The following is an 18,669-nucleotide window of genomic DNA, read 5'->3' as shown; positions in this document are numbered from 1 at the left end:
GGCATATGCAAGATCTCACAACAGTAGGGCCTTGCCTAAGACCAGATTGGCAGCATCTTTCCCCTTGGGAGGCTGCAGCTCATGGGACCTTTCCATTTCAAAATCCAGCAGAAGGCAGGACCTGGGAGCTATCCATGCACAAACGGTATGAGAGGGGATCCCATCTCCTCTCTTGCTGTAGGGGCTGCAGTTGGCACCACTACCACAGGGTGCAGATCCACATACCAAGGAAAGATACTAAAAAGCAGTTTCCTTCAGCTCACAAGTCCATTTACCCTTACCAAAATTACTGCTGATTTATGTCAGCTGCTGAGGATTCACAAACCAGAACACTCTTGCACAAAGACTGAGAGCCTTGCAAATTCGAGTCATGGTAGGGGTTAACATCAGCATTTGAAACTGTCAAAAGTATTGCAAACAATTACCACACCCTCAAGTCACAGATAAAATATTTTGTAGAGCTTAAATACATATATATCTGGCATGAAACATTTCTCAATGCCTGCAAAATTTCCCTGTGATTCCTGACAATAGAATACTTTGATTTTCAAAGTCGGTTGTAGAGCAAAAATTGTTTTATTTATTAAAAACTGTGTTTGATCTTACCTTTCAGCAGAGGCAGTGGAGTTAACTCGATAGGCTTGCCCTGAGACCTGAACTGGGAGGAGCTTTGTGACCTCTTCTGTCTGGCTTTTCTGACGGACTTCCGAGAAAATCCGTCTACTTTATCCACTGATGGAGGAGTAGTTGGTGCTGAGGACATATCCCTACTGAAGGAAAGCACGTGTTAAAAATGTGTTCCAAATGAGTGAAACAGGTAGAGATTAATCTAAACTTTCCAAATATCTTCTTCCTGCTCTGCTCTCCTGTTGACAACTCACATAGATAAACTGTTGAGAGATCTAACCCATCTTATGGATGGAATAAACTCAATGGAACTTAATTATTAGTGTAGTAATTCCTCTTGCTTACTTTTTGATCTGTGTCTCCCATTTGCCAAAAATTTCAGACCTCATGCTGACATCACTGCATTCAGAACTTCATCAGAGCAGAACTTCATACACCTGCAGACCTGACTGTAGCTTTAAATTATGCATTCCTTGGGATGAAGTCATTTCAACTTACTCTGCTAAGAATGGGTACACAAAAAGGCATAGATGGTTTTTTGGCATTAAGGTTACCTATATGCACAGGACAGAACAAAAACTCCATTTATTTGCCACACCTACACACAAGATTCTATAGAAATTTAGGAAAGGATAGTAAAAACGTTATAGTAGAAACGTTCCACAATTTCACTAACACTGACAAACTGTGCATGTTACTTCTTTATTCTCCACTTCAGAAACACTCAGTTATTTTCCTGTGAGTGCCTTTGCATGTAGTTATTCCATGTCCTGGCATTTCTGGACGACTGGCAGTGTGGTAGCAGTAGCTGCTCTAAGGGCATGAGACAGACAAGGTTTGCAGGGAGAGGCAGAGAGCCAAAAAAGGCTTCTGCAAGCAAAAGTTTGTTTGTTTCCCAACTTCAGCTGGCCTAAGCAATGGGCATTGCTTCTTCCTACAAAACCTGCCTTGGTGGTACCCCTGCAGCTGATTCTGTACCACTAGCAAACACTGAATTAATACATCCAGCTATTTTATTTACCAGCCTGGTCCTGTCTCTTAAAAAGGCCCATCAGAGCTTGATGAAATACATGAGTAATACCCAAGGGAGAGGAGACAGGAGGAATTCAGGCCTACACGTTACAAGCAGCTCGGTGCACAGCTAACTCCAGCAGCCTCATCTGCACTAATGACTGCACCATTAACGAGGGCAGCTCCGTCCATTTCGGCCAGGACAGGCACCCGGGCAAAGTTAAGCATCGGCGTAAGCACTTGCAGGATCAGGGTCTTAGAGCATGTCCTTGGAAAGCATTACTCATCCTCAATGTCTGTTGACTTCAATTACAGAAGTGACTCGTGTGCTACAAGAAGTTGATTCCACAACATACAGAACACTTTCGAGTAGCTATTATTTTTATTGAAATAGCTGGTGTGCTTTGTAGATTACTAAATCCACTGAAACAGGCATTGTTTGGGTTTGTCTTTTGTAAGAAAAGCTTTCGAAAGCATCATTTGTTGCAACAGTGTAAACAAGCTCCAAAAGATAAGAACTATTTAATGCAAAATTACATATAGGTGCATTGAATCCATCCAAAAAATGGAGTATAAACTCCATAGCTTCTTCAAGGAAGCATGTGCAGCACACAGAAGCTGAACTGTGCAGCTGGCATTACAATAATGAAAAAAACCTTATTCCATCTTTTTGATTTCTCCTGAGGTATTCTTTCACTACCAGCTTAGGCTTTCTAAATATAATATACTATCAGCAACATGAACCCGTACCTTAAACTGGTCTTGTTTATCACCCGGGCAAGAAAAAAAAAAAAAAAAGCCACCATCACCAGGGCATTCAGGCCCCAGCCAAGATTAATAAATAAAAAAGTCAGATAAACTGGAATAGAATGGCCTGTACTTTAGTAACCCACTTCTAAGATTTCAACAGTCCGCCAAAAAACACACAAAGTTACCTGTTACATAAACCAAATTCTGAGTATATCAGCAAAAATATATTCCCTAAACCTGAATCGGTTTGGCCCTGTCTCATCTCATCAGAAAGCTTCCCCTCCTCATCACGTGCATCATTAAAGTGTAACCATCCCTGCAGAAACGTTTGCACGCTCTCTCCAAATTAAATTACAAAAAATAAAAAAAATAGTAATAATGGACAGCGACTAAAGTAGATCACTTAAACTGCAGGATCATTGTGTCAGCAAGGAGCTTTACTGACACTTCTCTGCTGTAAATTTAGTAACAGTTTCCCTAACCTGCTTTATAAATTATTAAAATCTAATTCTAATTCAACAAGACTACATCCAGCCTAACAACCTTACAGTAAACACTGATCTTTTTTTTCGCCCCTCCAAATGAACATTCGCTGCCCTGCATACACTATCACAGGGAAATACTCTGTTTCCACCAACACTGGGGGGGAGGGGGGGAATAAAGCCCGAGATTATTTATTGTGTGCGAGGGGGAAAGCTGCAAACCCGGCCACCGCTTCCTCCGCTCCATTCCCCGAGTATTTTGGTAAATACGAAGCCACGCTCATCAGATCCGCCGGTCCCGGGGGTGGGGGAGCTGGGGGGGGGAAGTGAAAATACCGACGGCTATCGGCGGGGAAGGGAGCAGAGGCGCAATTATCCGCTCTCGGCTGTCATTTCCAGACGGGATCTCCGCAGCTGGAACATGTCCTCCCGCAGCCCCCCGCGCCGCCTCCCGCACCGCCGGGCCGCCGATGGAGTTACCTTGGCGCTCCCGGTAGAGAAGCAGGAGACGGAGGGAGGCGGCGGCGGCCTTGGCGGAGCGCGGCCGATGCCTGGCGGCGGCGGCGGCCCGAGTGCGGTTCTCGCCGGGCTCGGTCGCTGCCGCGGCGGCGCAGGAGCCCTGTAGGCCTCGGCCTCGGCGGCGGCGGCAGCGCGGCCTCCCCGGCGCAGGGCGGCGTCGGCGGCGGGTTCAGGCGCGGGCGGCTCCGCTCAGTCCCGTGCACTCCCCGCTGCCTGCGGTGCTGCTGCCTCTTCACATTCCCGGAGAAGGGCCCTGCGAGGCGGGAGGCAGCCGAGCCGAGCCGAGGGGGAGCGGCGGGCGCGGGGTGGGGGGGCAGTGCCGGGCAGGGCGGGGAGCGCTGCTGTTCCGCCGGCGGCTGGCGCGGGGGAGAGCGAGCGGGGGGTCCCGGTGGGCGTCGGGGTCTCGCTCCTATTGTGGCTCTCAGCGGGCTCCGGCCATGGCACTCGCTCGCACGCACTCGCTCTTCGCTCACAACCGAGCGCGCTGCTGCCACCGCCCCCCGCCCGCGGACCGCCCCCGACCGCCCACCGGAGCCGCCGCCGGGACGCGCCGCCTCAGTGGCGCCCGGAGCCGCCTTGGCCGCCGGGACCGCCGGGAAAGGGCCGCCCCCTCCGCCGGCAGCGCGGCCCCGCCGTCCCTCGCCGCTCTCTCGGCTCTCTCGGCTCCCTCGCCCGCGCGTCGCTCGCATCCCTCGCATCCCTCGCCCGGGCGAGCGGCGGGGCCCGTCGGCTGAGCAGTAAAACCCGGCGCTGCTGAGGGGAAACCGCGCTCAGGCTGAGGTAAAGCCCCGTCGGAGCCTCTCGGGGGGCACAGAGCCGCTTCTTCCCGCGGCGGACTGCGGGCGAGGGGCCGGAGGGACGGACCCGGCAGCTCCCTGCCTTGGGAAGCAGCCGCTGCACCCCTCACTCATCTCTGCTGCCCTTGGGTTTCTTAGCTCAGTGTGTGAGCGCTGTCTGCTTTTTTCTTTTTTTTCTTTTTTTCTTTTTTTTTTTTTTTTTTTTTTTTTTTTTTTTTTGCCCCCAAGTATATTTATATATACTTGGAACCAGGGACCAGCGCAAGGACTGCTTGTAGATAGCATAGTTAAATATCGTAAATTTTGTTTAAATTTGTCTACCCGATGGCTTGGTGTTTGATGGTTTTGGTGTGTTTGGTTTTGCTGGGTTTTTTTTTCCCAAAATGCATGTAATGGCTACAGGGTGAGGAAGCTGGGCGAGGGTCTGCGGCACACAGGTCCTGTGAGGAGCAGCTGAGGGAGCTGGGGGTGTTTAGTCTGGAGAGGAGGAGGCTCAGGGGTGATTTTAGTGCTCTGCAACTCCCTGAAAGGAGGTGTAGCCAGGGGTTTGGTCTCTTCTCCCTCAGACAAGTGACAGAAATGAAGGGACGCAGTAGGGGATGTCAGGGAACGTCCCTGCTGAGCCAGGGGAGGTTCAGGTTGGACATTAGAAAGAATTATCTGTGCAGGAAGGGTAATTAGACATTGGAATGGGCTGCCCAGGGAGATCGGCGGAGTTGGTGTCCCTGGAGGTGTTTAAGGAAAGACTGGATGTGCCATGGTCTGGTTGACAAGGTGGTGTTCAGTCATGGATCTCAGATGTCCCTTCCAGCTTGACTGTGTGATTCTCTAATGGTGTTAATAAAAATGTTCTGTTTTAAAAGTTGACATCTATGAGTATCAGCCCTCCTATGTTGATATGATGAAATCCCTGTGGTGTACAGTCTTTTTTTTTTAAAGAAATTAGCTCAAAGGCAGTTTGAGAGCTGGTTGCTTTGGTGGGTCAGCCACATCCCTGCTGTTTGTGCAGGTACTGAACCCTCTCAACATTCCTAACCCTGCAAAGGATATCTAGTTGTTGTCCTACTCAGCTTCCTGACTCAGCTTTTGGCATAACGGAGGAAGTGAGACTGTGTCAGACTTGATTTAAAGTCATTTAAGCTGTTGTCAAACTGCTTTCAAAACTGCTAATTTTCAGCCAGTTCCCTGGTCCAGCTCCCACTGAGGAACCTGCAACACTAGTTAAAAGCTCATGGCCACTGAAGTATAACTGTAATGGATGTGAGTGGTTTTACCTCAAAATGCCTCTTTATATCTTAAGATAAATGCCTCCCCTATATTTTTTTTTTACCTATAGACAAAGCAATTTTGCTTCCTTTCAATCCTTTTTGGTGTGGCACAGTTTTAAACCTCTTAAGATGCTTATGTCTTCTCCTTGCGTTGTCTCAAAATCATTCATGTCTTTTTTTCTTTTCCAACTGTAGCACCCAAGACTGGACACTACTAAAATTAAGGCCTCAACAAGGCCAGCATCTGCTGTCCTGCCTGTCACAGACCCCATTCCTGTTCACACATGCCAGTACAAATGCTTTTGAGTCAATCTGATCTATTCACAATCTTGCTGACCTGTTTTACCCCCACATCCATTTCTGCTGACCTCCCAAGCCAGGTATTTCTCCCTCAAGTAGACAGTAATGCTGCTTGAGAAATTATTTCCTGCAACAGCCTAATGCTATGCCTTCATTTTTATTTTATAATCAAGCAGTCAAGACATCTTTCAAAATGAAATTCCAAGTGATATTAAGTCAGAGAACTGTAGAATTTGTCATCCTCTGTAAATCGATTGCACTTCTGGGAAGGATTGTATTTAAAAAAGCAAAACTAAGATTGAACTGTGCCACGGTTACAGAAGGGTTGTGTAACTCTAAGTTTAGAAGAGTGAATTGTACATATTTGTAGACATTTAAAATTTTAAATTTTCTTAAACTAAACCAGCTAAAATAATCTAAATGCAAACAAGGGTGGATAACAAAGAATGTGGGTCGGAGTTATACCAATACAAGGTAAAATATGGCAAAAACAGTGTAATGTCCCATTAGTGAGGGACAGAACCTGTATTTATATGTGTTTTGCTATTCCATGTGCTTAATTCTGATAGCTCAGAATTCCTCAGTTGTGCTCACTGTCCTGTGTGCTGCTTTTGATGTGAACAGTGCAGTGAGCAGCTCATAAAGCTACTGGCAGCATGCTCTGCAGAAGGGAGGTTCTAGCACAGCCTGATGGCTACACTGGCACTTCAGGTGCAGTTGAGCAAGTCATTTTACATGATTGTACTTCAGTTTTCCTAGTGTGAGATTAATCCATCTTTGTAAAACACCAAGTACCTAAAACTGAAGCCTGTGATGTGGGTATCTATTAAAATAACTGCCATAGAAGGGATAAAAATCAACAGTGCTGTCCAAGTCCACTGTCCAGTGTGCACAGATGTTTTTTACCCTTCATTCTGACTTTGTATAATAACTACAGAATTAGTTCTTCAGTGCAGCTGAACAAGCTGGTAAATAACGCATTCAGCTAAACAATTTCTTAGATGGTCATCATGTAGTCTGGTTGGTCCATTTTGGCTGTGTAAAGCATTTTTCTGATGTGTTTTATATCAGGTGATGTTTGGACAGTAACAATTCGAGAAAAAAATACAGGCTTTATCAGGAAATAAACAGAAATCTTACCTTTTCTTTATCATGTGGCCATCAGATTTTATGCAGTGGGCTTCCCATTTATTTCCTGGTCGCTTTCTTTTTTCTGCTTTAATCTGTGAAGTCCTCATCTGTGGTGAGATTTCAGAGCACAACATAAGGTATGAATGTAAAACTGCTGATGTTTCAGAGGGATACTGTTACTTGTCCTTCTATTCTCTGTTTAGCATGTATTTTTTTAAAATTGCTACTTTGAAAATGGTTATGTGAATCCCAAACAGAGATGGAGAAGAACGGAGTACTGCAGGTATTTTATATAGGTGTGTATCTGTATGTGTTTGTATAAATACATGTAATACCAATTTGCAGAAATAAAAATTAACTTTCCTCAGATAAAAGTTCACATGACCAACATCTCCCATACAAGTGTGTGGGCATATATATGAAAATGTGTGCACGTTCAGTACCTGCAGCCCCTCCTGGAGATCTACAAGCAATAATAAATCCTTTTGATCAGTGTTTTTCCATTGCTATCAAAGGTACAAGACAAACCTATTCTTTTTAAAACTTACACTGCCTCACTCTCCTACAAAAGGGCTTTTTAAAAATAGCTGGAAAGGAATTTTCAGGGCCAGCTCCTCACCAGTTCAGCTCTGCTTTTTAGCACCCAGACAGTTGGAACAGCAGTCAAGAGCCCTCCAGAACAGAGATTTTTGTACCAGTGACTCAGATTTGTGCCACTTCACGTTTTTTTGTGTGTCTGTAGTTCCACTATAGACCATCTGTTATGGCCACCCAGGCAAGAATACAGGAGCTCTCATCCACATTGGCATTCTGCTCTTTGCAGAGCAGCTTATCAAACAGGATTGCTGCAGAGACACCACTGTGCAAGTCCTGCTGTATTGAGTGATAAACACAAATGGATCTAGCTGGAGCTTGTTTCACCTGGCACATGTGACATCTGTTTGTCTACAGGAAGGGTCACATAATGCTCCATAAAGGATCTCCTATATGTCAAAGGGAGCATTATCAGGGAACCATGGGATTAGTCCAGATATTCCCTGTTCCAATACTAGGAAGCAAGGAAAGACTTGATCTCCCCAGAGAACTAATTATTCAGACCATCAGGAATAAGACCAGCCAGAGAAAGTGTTATGGGGGAAGCAGCAAAGCTGTTTGAAGAGGCAAATCAGCATCTGAACAAGGCTTTTCTGATACATCTTTTAACAAAAATGAACACTGTGGAATACAGCATCATAGTAATTGTCCTGCTCCATCGCTGTGATTGAAAGGGCACAATCTGAGACTTTTTTGCTTACTTTAGAATCCAATTCACGTGTAACAAGAAAGCATTCTGCTCAAGTCTGTTCTGATTCATGTTTTTGGTTTTGGGGAGGAGTGGTGTGGCTTTTAGGCAGCGTTTGCAATTGCCATACCAAGTTTCTCTAGCAATAAGCAAGTGCTTAGTTACAGCTTCCTCCTGCTCCTCCTCATATCAGCTGTGCCATGGCACTGTCAGTGCCCTCAGGAACTGAATTCCTGGTGCGTGTGGGGTAAGCATTTTAGGGTCATAGACACAACCAACAGAATGGGAACTAATTCTTCCTCTCTGTTTATAGACACTGCGTCATTTGAGGTCTGTTTCTGTAGTCAACATGGCAAGATAAGTAGGAGCTTGCTCGCCTTGGCAGCTGGCTAGCTGCCTCCTCCAGCACAACACTGCTCTCACTTATTCCCCAATTCATGGGTTTGGTCCTGCTTTGTTCCCTTCCCCCAGCATCTTAACTTGCCTCCAGGCCCCAGGCACTCCTTTAAGCCAAGTTTTGTGAATTTTTTTGTTCTCTTTCCTTCGCTGCCCGTTTACCTCTTACCTTCCTCAGGCCTTGCGCTCCACTGCTGGGCCAACTCCCCTCCCCAACTGTCCCTGCCCGCCCCAACTGTCACCTGCAACGGCCTCAGAAGGTTCTGGTGCTGCCCCTGCTCCCAGGGCAGCACCCACAGGGCACCTGAAACTGCCTGGAAACAGCCACGTCTGTTATGTGGTCCCCTGGGGGATGTCAGAGTCTCAGGTGAAACGAGCTCAGCTTCTGCGCTTTGCTTTGTGATCAAGTCTCCTTCAAAGACCTGAAAGGATCTACAAGAAAGATGGAGAGGGATTTTTTGGAGAGCATGAAGTGACAGGACAAGGGGGAATGGCTTCAAACTGAAAGAGAATAAGTTTAGATTATGTATTACAAAAAAATTCCTTACTCTGAGGGTGCTGGCACAGGTTGCCCAGAGCAGCTGTGGCTGCCCCATCCCAGCAGTGTTCAAAGCCAGGTTGGATGGGGCTTGGAGCAGCCTGGCGTGGTGGAAATTGTCCCTGCCTATGGCATTGGGTTGGAACAAGATGATCTTTCAGGTCTCTCTCAACTCAAACCATTCCTTGGTTCTCTCTCCTCAGTTATCTCTGCATTTAATGTATTAAAAACCAATATATGCTCTGCCATAAAACCATCCTGTTCAAGTGAGCACCTTCAGTTGTGGCCCAGCTTCCTACTTACAACACCACCTTGGAAAGAACAAATAAAGAGTAAAATATCTCTGTGTGTGTGTGGTGCAGGTACCCAGGAAGTGTGTGACCTGTAGCACTTCCCAATCTCCACTGAAGCATCACCAGCTCCCTCCCAAGCTTGGTGCATCTCTTGTGATCATAACAGCAGTTGATAAAACTTGGATTTTTCCACAAGTGCAGAGACCCCAAGGATGGAGTAGGCTGAGACAGAGATATCTTGTTCTCTTTGTTGTAAAAGAGAACAAGCAAGTATTCATGTTGTATTTTTGACACCTGCTTTATCTCTATCTCATTGTACATCTTTAACCTATTAGATACTTTTTAAATTTTTAAATTACAGCAAATGGAAGTGTTCTATAGTCAGTGGCTCAGTTCAGCATTCTAAGGCTAGGCACTTAAGTTTAAAATACTTTAAACTTAATGCTTGGAACTTTATGGGTTCCAAATTTTGCAGTAGGGATGAGTAGATATGTAGGAATACTGCCAAAATGGGAAGGATAGAAAAACAAAGGTAATAGGAGCATTTTCTAGAGTCTTCCAAGATTCACTGTCAGGTAAACAAAGAGGATAATTTTGCCACTGAGAAAATTACATTATTTAGGAGGTTGTAGTTCTGTCATGACCCTGTACAGGAATTTCAGATACCCTATAAATGACCAGTAAGGAAGGACTTTGTGTGAGAGAGGAACTGGAATTGGGATCCAAAAGCTATCAATCCTAGAAAAAGGCAGAAATTCATTAGATGGAGATGGAAAATAGCAAAGAAATGCCTAAATAATCTCATGACTAAGCAGACCACAGAAAAATAGATAACTGGAACAAGAACAAAACTGATGTTTTTCTGTACTAGAACTGGAAGTTTAAAAACTTGAAGAGATGAGGACATCTCACTTTAAAGGAGCACTCTGGTAGGACTGATTTTTAGGAGGAATGGCATTAAAGCTTCCTCCATACTTGATGACCAAAAGAGTTGAGGATGCCAAAGTTAGGAAATGAATAGCAAATAAACAGAAAATATATCACTGTACAAATCCATCATGCACCCTTCCTTATCTCTAACTCTGTAATTTAGAGAAAGCCAAGAAATGAGATGGCTTGGTACGATTCCCACAGAAGGAGAGGATTCACACAGTGGTGATCTTGATCTCAGAATTAAGAAAGCTTCGTGCTGAATTTGACAGAGGTTTGTCAAGATCTTCAGTGGAAGAGAGACGGGTGAATGAGTGAGTTATTTATCAAAACTGCTTTGTATTTTTTGTTCTTATGTTACCTGGCAAGGTGGAATATTGCAAGCTTCCACATCATGTTAGGGAGGTAAAAGGTTTGAACAGGTTCAGTAAAGCAAAATTTTAAAAAGCAGATGCTCAAGGGCACTGAGGTGATTAAATTGTCCTCATATTTAATGGGCTGTCTTAATTGCAATATACATGACACATACAACATATTAATGAGTGGAGAAGCCTATCTAAACACTAAATAAAAGTGCACAACTATCAGTTTTAAAAGTCTGCTCTACAGAGAAGTCTAGACACCAGATTTAGGTTAAGATAGCTCAGTAAATACAGAAGGATTGGAACCAATATAAAATCTGTGATGTGGTAATGTTTGACATATTATCATTATTGAGTGGCTTCTTTGACACGCTGTGCAGTCCCCACACTTAGGGAATTTTCAACATTATCCAGTGTCAGGTGGGACCTGGAAGAATTTATAGCAAGAACAATAGTCATGACTTAAGTGAGAGCTGATCAAAAACAGAGTTGAGATTTCCTTTTCCAAGAAGCAAGAAGAAGTTAAAACCACAATTTGCTGGGGCACCAAGTGGCACCAGAGGACAATTGGAAAATTATCTGGACAATCTGGAAAATTTGTCTTAAGCTATATTTAGTACATCCAGATAAATTGTAGCTCCCACTTGAGCCATTTCAGCTCAAATACAAACAAATAAAGAAATATTTGAGAGAGTTATATGCTTCTGAGTCATGTTTAGTTCTACTATATCCCTTTCTAGGTGAGCTCTTGCCTTGGAGCAGATTCATTTCTAACTGCAGTTCTATAGGTGTGCACCTCTATTTCATGTGTTAAAGGCCATCAAAAATACACTAGGCACTGAAATCCTAATATTGAAAGCTTTTAGTAAAATGGCTAATAAGAGCCCTTCAGACAAGCACTTCTCAGCAAGTTTGTTTTAGAATAATTATAGTTTCTTGCAATTACTGGCTTTTAATGACAGGTTGTTGAGACATTTTTTTTAGTTCCATAATCTTTGTAGAGTCTTTTGTTCCTGAAATTTTATCACCATCTTGATGCATGAGTGTGAGATACTCCAGGGAAATGCTCTTCAATGCCTGCTTGAGTACAATTTTAAAATGTAATTTTTTGTCTTTTATCTGATTTATAGCTAGGTCAAATTCATATTATGATCTTGGGTTCCTTCTTGAAAACTCACTGCATCTTCATTTAAGATCTTTATTATGTAAGTCACATCCTGGGAGATGTGAAAATAGATTTTTTTTCATCATCTTCATAAAGCCTCCTTTCTGAGTTACTAAACTTTCCTCCAAAGTACACTGATTTTCATCCAGAATTTCATTCCATGACATTCAAAGTTTCTGATCACATCAAATGTAATTCTACCCCCACTGAAATCCACCTCAGGCCTTCTCCCAGCGTGATCCAGGGAATTTGCTTTGGGATGTTACAGAAGTTGCACACTGCCATTCTGATACACAACAGTGAATACACTTTGGAGATTTTTTTCAGAATTCCTGGTAGCATTGCAACTCAGCAAACTGGTTTGATACATCTGTGTAAGCAATTTAACTTGTCCCCTGTTCCCTCACTGCTTTGCTTTTGACTGATTGACAGAATTCTGACAAATATACTCACCAAAGCTTTCATACAGTGCCTATCATCCCATTCAAATGGTTTCTTCACAGAAAATACCAGCAGTGTTAGTCCTGCTGGTGATCATCTACAGGATATTTCAACCTCAATGCCACACATGCAGAATGTTTTATTTTATTTTTGTTGCAAAAATATTTGCCACCTGAAATGTTCTCCACTTATTCAAGCCATTAGACAGAAATATAAACAAGGTTGTCTGCTTTTGACAGAGATCTACAAAAATCTTCATTACCTCCTGGGGAAAACAGGGTAAAAGACATTTGCAGAGAAAAGTGGGGCATCCATTGTTGCTGCATGTTTCATTTTATTTGATTTACTATACTTAACTTTTTCCCTTGTTGGCAAGAACAGCCTTAGCTGCTGCTCATGCTGTTTGCCAGCACCTCCATCTGCATCTTTGGTTACTCCTCAGGTTCCTTCTCCCCCTGCATTTCCAGAATGCTGCTTGCATCCTCTGCTCCCGTGGGAATGCTTCCCCTTTGTGGCTAACATCCACAGCAGCGTGGAGTTACTCTCCTTGTGGATGACATTTTCCTGCAGCTGCAGACACCTGAGCCCAGCTCCCTCTGAGTCTCCTCCGTGGCCTTGGTGATCACTGCCAGTGATAAGGGAATGCCTCTGTCTCCTCTTCCGAAGTCTTGGATTGGTGCTGTGAATCCACACCCACGTTTCAGTTCTGTCAGTAATCCCAAATCCCCCGTGGGAGAGTTTATCTGAATTAATCTCATCTTGTAATTTTGCCATGTAGGTTTATTTTGCAACTGGACCATTCCTTATCTTACCCTTTGTAGATTTTTTTCTCTTGGGAGTGGTTTCGATAAAACACCTCAGAAATCATTTAATTCAGTCTCAAAGTTAGTGCTGCATTTGCTTGGAATTTGTGTCTGGCCTGTTTTCTGCTGACCTTTACTTAAATGATTATGTATATTCATGTGTGCATGTGTATTTGCAGTGCTTTCTATCTTGTTCAAGCTTAATTTTACCCCATAAGGCAAGCTTTCCTCTCAAGTGTGATGTCCCAGTTGTTTTATTAGGATTGTGACAAGTCTGCTCATACGAGGCACATCCACAGCACATCTGAATGAAAGCAAACATCCTGTGTTCCTCAGCCTTCTCTAAACCCCAGCAGATGGCTGCTGCTTCGGCAAACTGTGAGCAATAGGATGGATCACATTTCCCATGCAGCAGACTTATTTCTGGAATCCAAACCCAGTATACTTCCAGAAGGTGGGAACGTGGATCCAGCCACAAAGCAGTTTAGCCCAAATCAGTCCTACATGGTGGTTCTCCATAGCTCAGCCCCTCTTGCTTTTTTGGGTTGGATGGGCAGCAGTGCTGAGCCAGGTGGACTGGTAACAGCTTCCATGTGCAAGTGTTTAAACCCAAAGCCTGAAAGTCCTTTGTGCATTTGTTAGAATTTGTGTATGTTTATTTTTTCTCTCTGTGATTAAGCTTCTTGTGGAGATAAATGCTTTTTTTTTTTTGGAATGACTGGGTTTCCTTGATGCTCAGAGCCAGTTCCTGGCCAGGATGCTGACAGGATCTGCAGGAGGTGATGTGTATTTTCTGTGCCTCAGGTAACACTGAGGGGACACAGACAAATGTCCTTGCAGCAGCAGCAGCACCCTGACATGTCTGTGCTTAACCCCAGGTGTGGAATCAGGGGCACTTCAGTGTCTGGGTGAATTGGCAGGAATCACAGAATCATGGAATGGTTTGGGCTGGAAGAGACCTCAAAGATCATCTTATTCCACCCACTGCTGTGGACAGGGGCACTTTTCAGTAGATCAGGTTGCTCCAAGGATCATCCAGCCTGGCCTGACCAGGGATGGGGCATCCACAACTTCTCTGGGCAACTTTTCTCAGCTTGAAACTTGACCTTGCATGAGTGTGGCGTGTTCAGGGACCCATTCTCACTCATTTTTTCTCCCAGAAGGAGGCAACAAAGGAGTTACTTGGGCTGCACGTCCAGGCAGATAGCTTCTACTGGGTCTGTTGAGAATGTTGTCTTGAGGAAAGGGCAGTTTGGGAGGGGGTTTCATCTTTTCTTGCTTAAAACTTCACTGAGCAACAGGCTCAGTCTCAGCCATTTGTGCCCACTTTCCATCTCATGTTGGAGTATTTAGCATCAAAGAAGGCTTTTGAAAGAACACCTGCATTCTTCTACAACTTGTGCACTGATTTCTTTGCATGGATGATCTTCAATTGGCTACACATCTGTTCTGTTGCATTCAGAGGCCCTAAAAATGATGCCATTTGTTTAGAATCATAGAATCATTAGGGCTGGAAAATACCTCCAAGATCATCAAATCCAGGAAGTAATTCTAAAGAATTACAACATTTCTGATGTTTCTCCTCCAAATATACTGATTATAAAAATGTCTGTGTGCAAGCTAGGCTAGCATTAACAATCCTTCATCATCCAGAACCTCTCTGGTCAGGCAAACCCAATTCACAATTAATGTTTACCATAGGATATTTTCCTCCATCACACCAAGGCAGAAAGCTCCCAGTGGCTCTGGAGTGCATCTTTCCATTAGGGATTCAGTAGATTACTCACAGTCCAAAACAGTCTTCATTATTTCCTAAATCAAAGTTATTCACACTTCCAATTTCATTGGAGTTTTTTTTTTAACAAACTGTTGTTAAGCCCAGCACACTGTTGGTCATAACCTCTGACTAGCTGGAGTAAGAGATGAAATTGTTGATCCTGTCTTCCCACAGCTGTTTCTGTACTTCCCTAGCTGGTTATGACTTTTTTTCCCACTAATGGGACTAAGTGTCATTGACTGGGGTAGGCAGACAAAGACTTTCTTGAGATTATTTTATTTTTACTAAAGGCTGTGCTCAGAAAAATCAATATTACAGAAAAAAACAACCTATCAACATTTCCCTTTACATACATTTGCTTTATTTTATTATGTATCCCAGCCACAGAAGGATATGGGCACTGAAATCAGGTGGATAACCTGCAGCCATGGAACTCTGCCAATAATTGACTATATTTTGCAAATTGCAATATTTCTGCTGTTAATTTTGCTCTTGTTTCTGCTCTTTCTTTAATCAAGAAGAAAGATTTACAACTGGTTGTGCTGACCCACTCAAAGGTGTTCGAGAATAAAGTATGAACCACAAAGCTGTATCTAGTCCTTTTTCTTACAGCTTTTCACCACAGCAGTGCCTCTTGGGCTTTTCCACTGACTTTTTCAAACTCAACAAAAGCATCTGTGAACCATTTTGCCTGCTGCAGCAAAAAACCACGGGGTTTTGCATCTGGGAAGAGGGACAACAGTATAAACTATGCAAAACGAGACAAAGTCATGGAGTCATTTGGTTGGAAAAACCCTCTAAGATCATTGATTCCAACCACTAATCCACCACTGCCAAGCCCACCACTAAACCACGTCCCCAAGTGCCACATCTACACGTTTTTTGAACACTTCCAGGGATGGTGACTCCACCACTTTTCTGGGCAGCCTGTTCCAATGTCTGTCAACCCCTTCAGTGAAGAAATTATTCTTAGTACTTTTCCACCTCTACAAAAATTTATGTTTCTGGCACAAGTGGGCTTGATAAAATTGTCATGAATGATACCTGTGATCAAATGAGACATCAAAATCACTTATTCCTCAACAAGAGAGCTGGAATCAAGTGTAAGTACCTGAAGGGAGCCTGTAAGAAAGGAGAGGGACTTTTTACCAGAGCCTGGAGTGACAGGACAAGAGGGAATGGCTTCATAGTGAAAGAGAGTAGGTTTGGATTGGATATTAGTAGAAAAATTTTTTACTGTGAGGGTGGTGAGGCCCTGGCATAGATTGTCCAGTGAAGCTGTGGCTGCCCCATCCCTGGACATGTTCAAGGCCAGGTTGGATGGGGCTTGGAGAAAGCTGGTCTGGTGGAAGGTGTCTCTGCCCATGGCAGGGGGTTAAAACGAGGTGATTTCAGGTCCTTTCCAACCCAAACCATTCTGTTGATTCCATTTCTATTGATGTTTGCTATAATCAGCAGCAAAGGGCCATGTGCAGAGGCTTGAAAATTTTAAGTGGGAGAGAAGCTTCCTACAAAATTCCTGACCAGAGTCACAGCCCAGAACACACTCAGCCAGAAGCCTTTGGTGAACACTGAGCCTCTCACCTTCCTGTTCCCTACCCACACCCTGTGGATATCCCACATCCAGCTCAGGGTTTCTCCCTGTAGCTGCTGTGGGTGCCTTACACTGCCCAAAATCTCTGCTACCCAGCCAGGGCCCCCGCACTGCCCCAGAGGAGGGCAGCAAGCTCCAGCTCATCAGGCCCTTGAAGAGGGCAGTGACCCTGTGGGGCTATTAAAGTAGGCTCAAGCTGTTCAGGAGAGAAATACAAATAAATCCCTACAAGCACAAATAAGGCACATTCAAATGTGTTTAACTGTGTGTGCCTGTCTGGAAGCGTGGCTCATCATTCCTCTTTCCATTTCTCACTCAGAGGGTCACCAGTGCCTGAAAACACTGATGTGCCAAGGATGCCAGTTCCTTGTGGGGGCATGACTCTGCTCCACACAGACATTTTCCCTTCTGTCACTTGGCAAAATTCAGTATGTGACTTGAAAATTCAAAATATAAACAAGAGAGATGAACCAGGGCCAATCATGTTGCAAGCAGAAGTCTCAAACCTTCCCAGTAAGTGCAGAATGCCTCTCCTCTAGAAATACCACCAATGTCTCCATTCTTTTCAGCTTAACCAGAACTATTCCTTTGCAGCTTTTAACCTGTGAGGAAATAGGGGCAAAAATATCATAGTTGAGCACACATGTATGAGACTATAAAACCACTCAGTGCCTCACAATACACAATTTATCAGGCAAGTTTCTCCCATCTCCTAGCTCTCCTATTCCTTTGAATTGCTTATTGCTTTTCTTTCTTCCTCAGGATCATTTTCTCCTGTAACTTTGTTATTCTTTAACAGTTCTTTCACAGTTAAAAACCCTCAGGGTATTTAGGTATCATTCTAAGAATGACAGAACTGTCCCCTGTATTGTCCTTTAGTGGCTTCTGGTTATTCCCACGTTCCAGGATACACCAAGTTACTGCAGTTTTTTCCTGAAAATTGATAAATCATATACCTGAGCTAAACAAATAGAAAAAAGCCAAGAATTTATGAGAGTGAGGAGGACATGATCCTTTCAGAAAACTACTAAACTGAATTAACAAGAGTGACAATTTCTTAACTGTGAGGGAAAGCAGGGAGAAGAATTCAATGAAAATTAATACTTCTGGCTAAAGAATGGAAATATCTATTCTGCATTTTGTCAGGGAAATTATTTTGAGGAAGAAAAATAAAAAATTGTATAAGTATATGAAAATACACTCCAATATATGAAAGTATATATGAGTATGAAAATATTTGTGATGCTTTAGTAAATGAGGAGTTGCCATCTCTTGTGAAGGAAACCCATTCTTAATTTTTAGTATTTCCTGTACTTGTGGCCTTGTGTGGTGTAGGCAAGTTGCTGAATGGTTAATTTTGACCTCTGCCATTATAATGTACCTTCTTTGTTATTGGAGTTATGTCCAATTTTGGCTACCAGACATTCATCCTGTCATATGTTGATTACTGTAATAAATATTGTCATTACTGAATTTATTCCTATGTGCAAACTGAAGATCAGAATCTGCAGTGCTCACAGGCTGTTTGAAGCAGGATAAGCAGCCTCTTAAAACCTTCTGTCTTCTCTCCTGTGGTTTCCCAACCCAGGAGAGGGAAAGGACTGCAGGGTCAGGGGAGAAGAGGTCCTGGAGCCAGGCTTGTACTTTTGGGGGTTGATTTTTCCCCCTGTACATTATGACCTCTGCAAGGAAAATACTGATGAGTTTAGACATCCCACTCTGGCAGCCCTCCCACCAAACCTGAATTCAGCAGTTCTCACAGATGTGTGGCAGGATTAGATACTCATATTCTCGGCTGTTAATTAATTTTACTATTAATTGTGATGTCTTCACAGAAGCCTCCGTTGCAAAAGAAATTTTAAACATGCTTAAGTCTGGGTGTTTCTCACATGTAAATAGATGTGGCACACAGGCTGTGTTAAATACTGTATTTGAGTTTAAGCACCTAGAGAAAGACAATTCCTTGCAGTGGGCTGAAGCCAGGTGCCCACCAAGCCACCCTGTGAGTCCTCTCCTTCAGCAGGATGGGGACAAGGGGAAATAAGATGGAAAAAAACTCATGGATCTCGATAAAGGTAGTTAAATAAAGTAGAAGCAAAGGCCGTGCATGGAAGCAAAGGAAAACAAAGTATTTATTCCCTACTTCCCACCAGCAGGCAGGGTCCAGCCCCTTCCCGGGAAGTGCTTCAGCATGGGGCAGCTG

At 43.8% G+C, this 18,669-nt stretch overlaps 1 protein-coding gene and 1 long non-coding RNA gene across 6 annotated transcripts in view; one reads left to right on the top strand and one right to left on the bottom strand.

The window, feature by feature from the left end:
• The window catches only part of PPP2R5E (protein phosphatase 2 regulatory subunit B'epsilon), an 83,215-nt gene extending 74,394 nt beyond the window's left edge, over positions 1 to 8,821 (bottom strand). Inside the window, exons 1-3 of one of the 5 annotated variants that reach the window (XM_064422914.1) lie at positions 8,733 to 8,821; positions 6,895 to 6,992; positions 607 to 770 (exon numbers count right to left, since the gene is read on the bottom strand). In XM_064422914.1, the coding sequence (XP_064278984.1) occupies positions 607 to 770; positions 6,895 to 6,992 (262 nt within the window). In that variant the 5' untranslated portion in view covers positions 8,733 to 8,821. Of the gene's footprint in view, positions 1 to 606; positions 771 to 3,350; positions 3,904 to 6,894; positions 6,993 to 8,732 lie in introns of those variants that run through there. The other 4 variants (XM_064422915.1, XM_064422913.1, XM_064422911.1 and 1 more) reach the window with 4 other exon arrangements.
• Positions 3,960 to 17,939, top strand: LOC135302468 (uncharacterized). Its single transcript, XR_010364070.1, has 2 exons — positions 3,960 to 8,930; positions 10,488 to 17,939. It is a non-coding gene; the product is annotated as an uncharacterized LOC135302468 (long non-coding RNA).
• Positions 17,940 to 18,669: the final 730 nt, after the last annotated feature.

The sequence above is a fragment of the Passer domesticus genome, chromosome 6 (assembly GCF_036417665.1).
Source record: "Passer domesticus isolate bPasDom1 chromosome 6, bPasDom1.hap1, whole genome shotgun sequence".
Taxonomy (NCBI): Eukaryota; Metazoa; Chordata; class Aves; order Passeriformes; family Passeridae; genus Passer; species Passer domesticus.
Note: the sequence above shows the minus strand (reverse complement) of the source record. Positions and strands in the feature narration are given on the sequence as shown.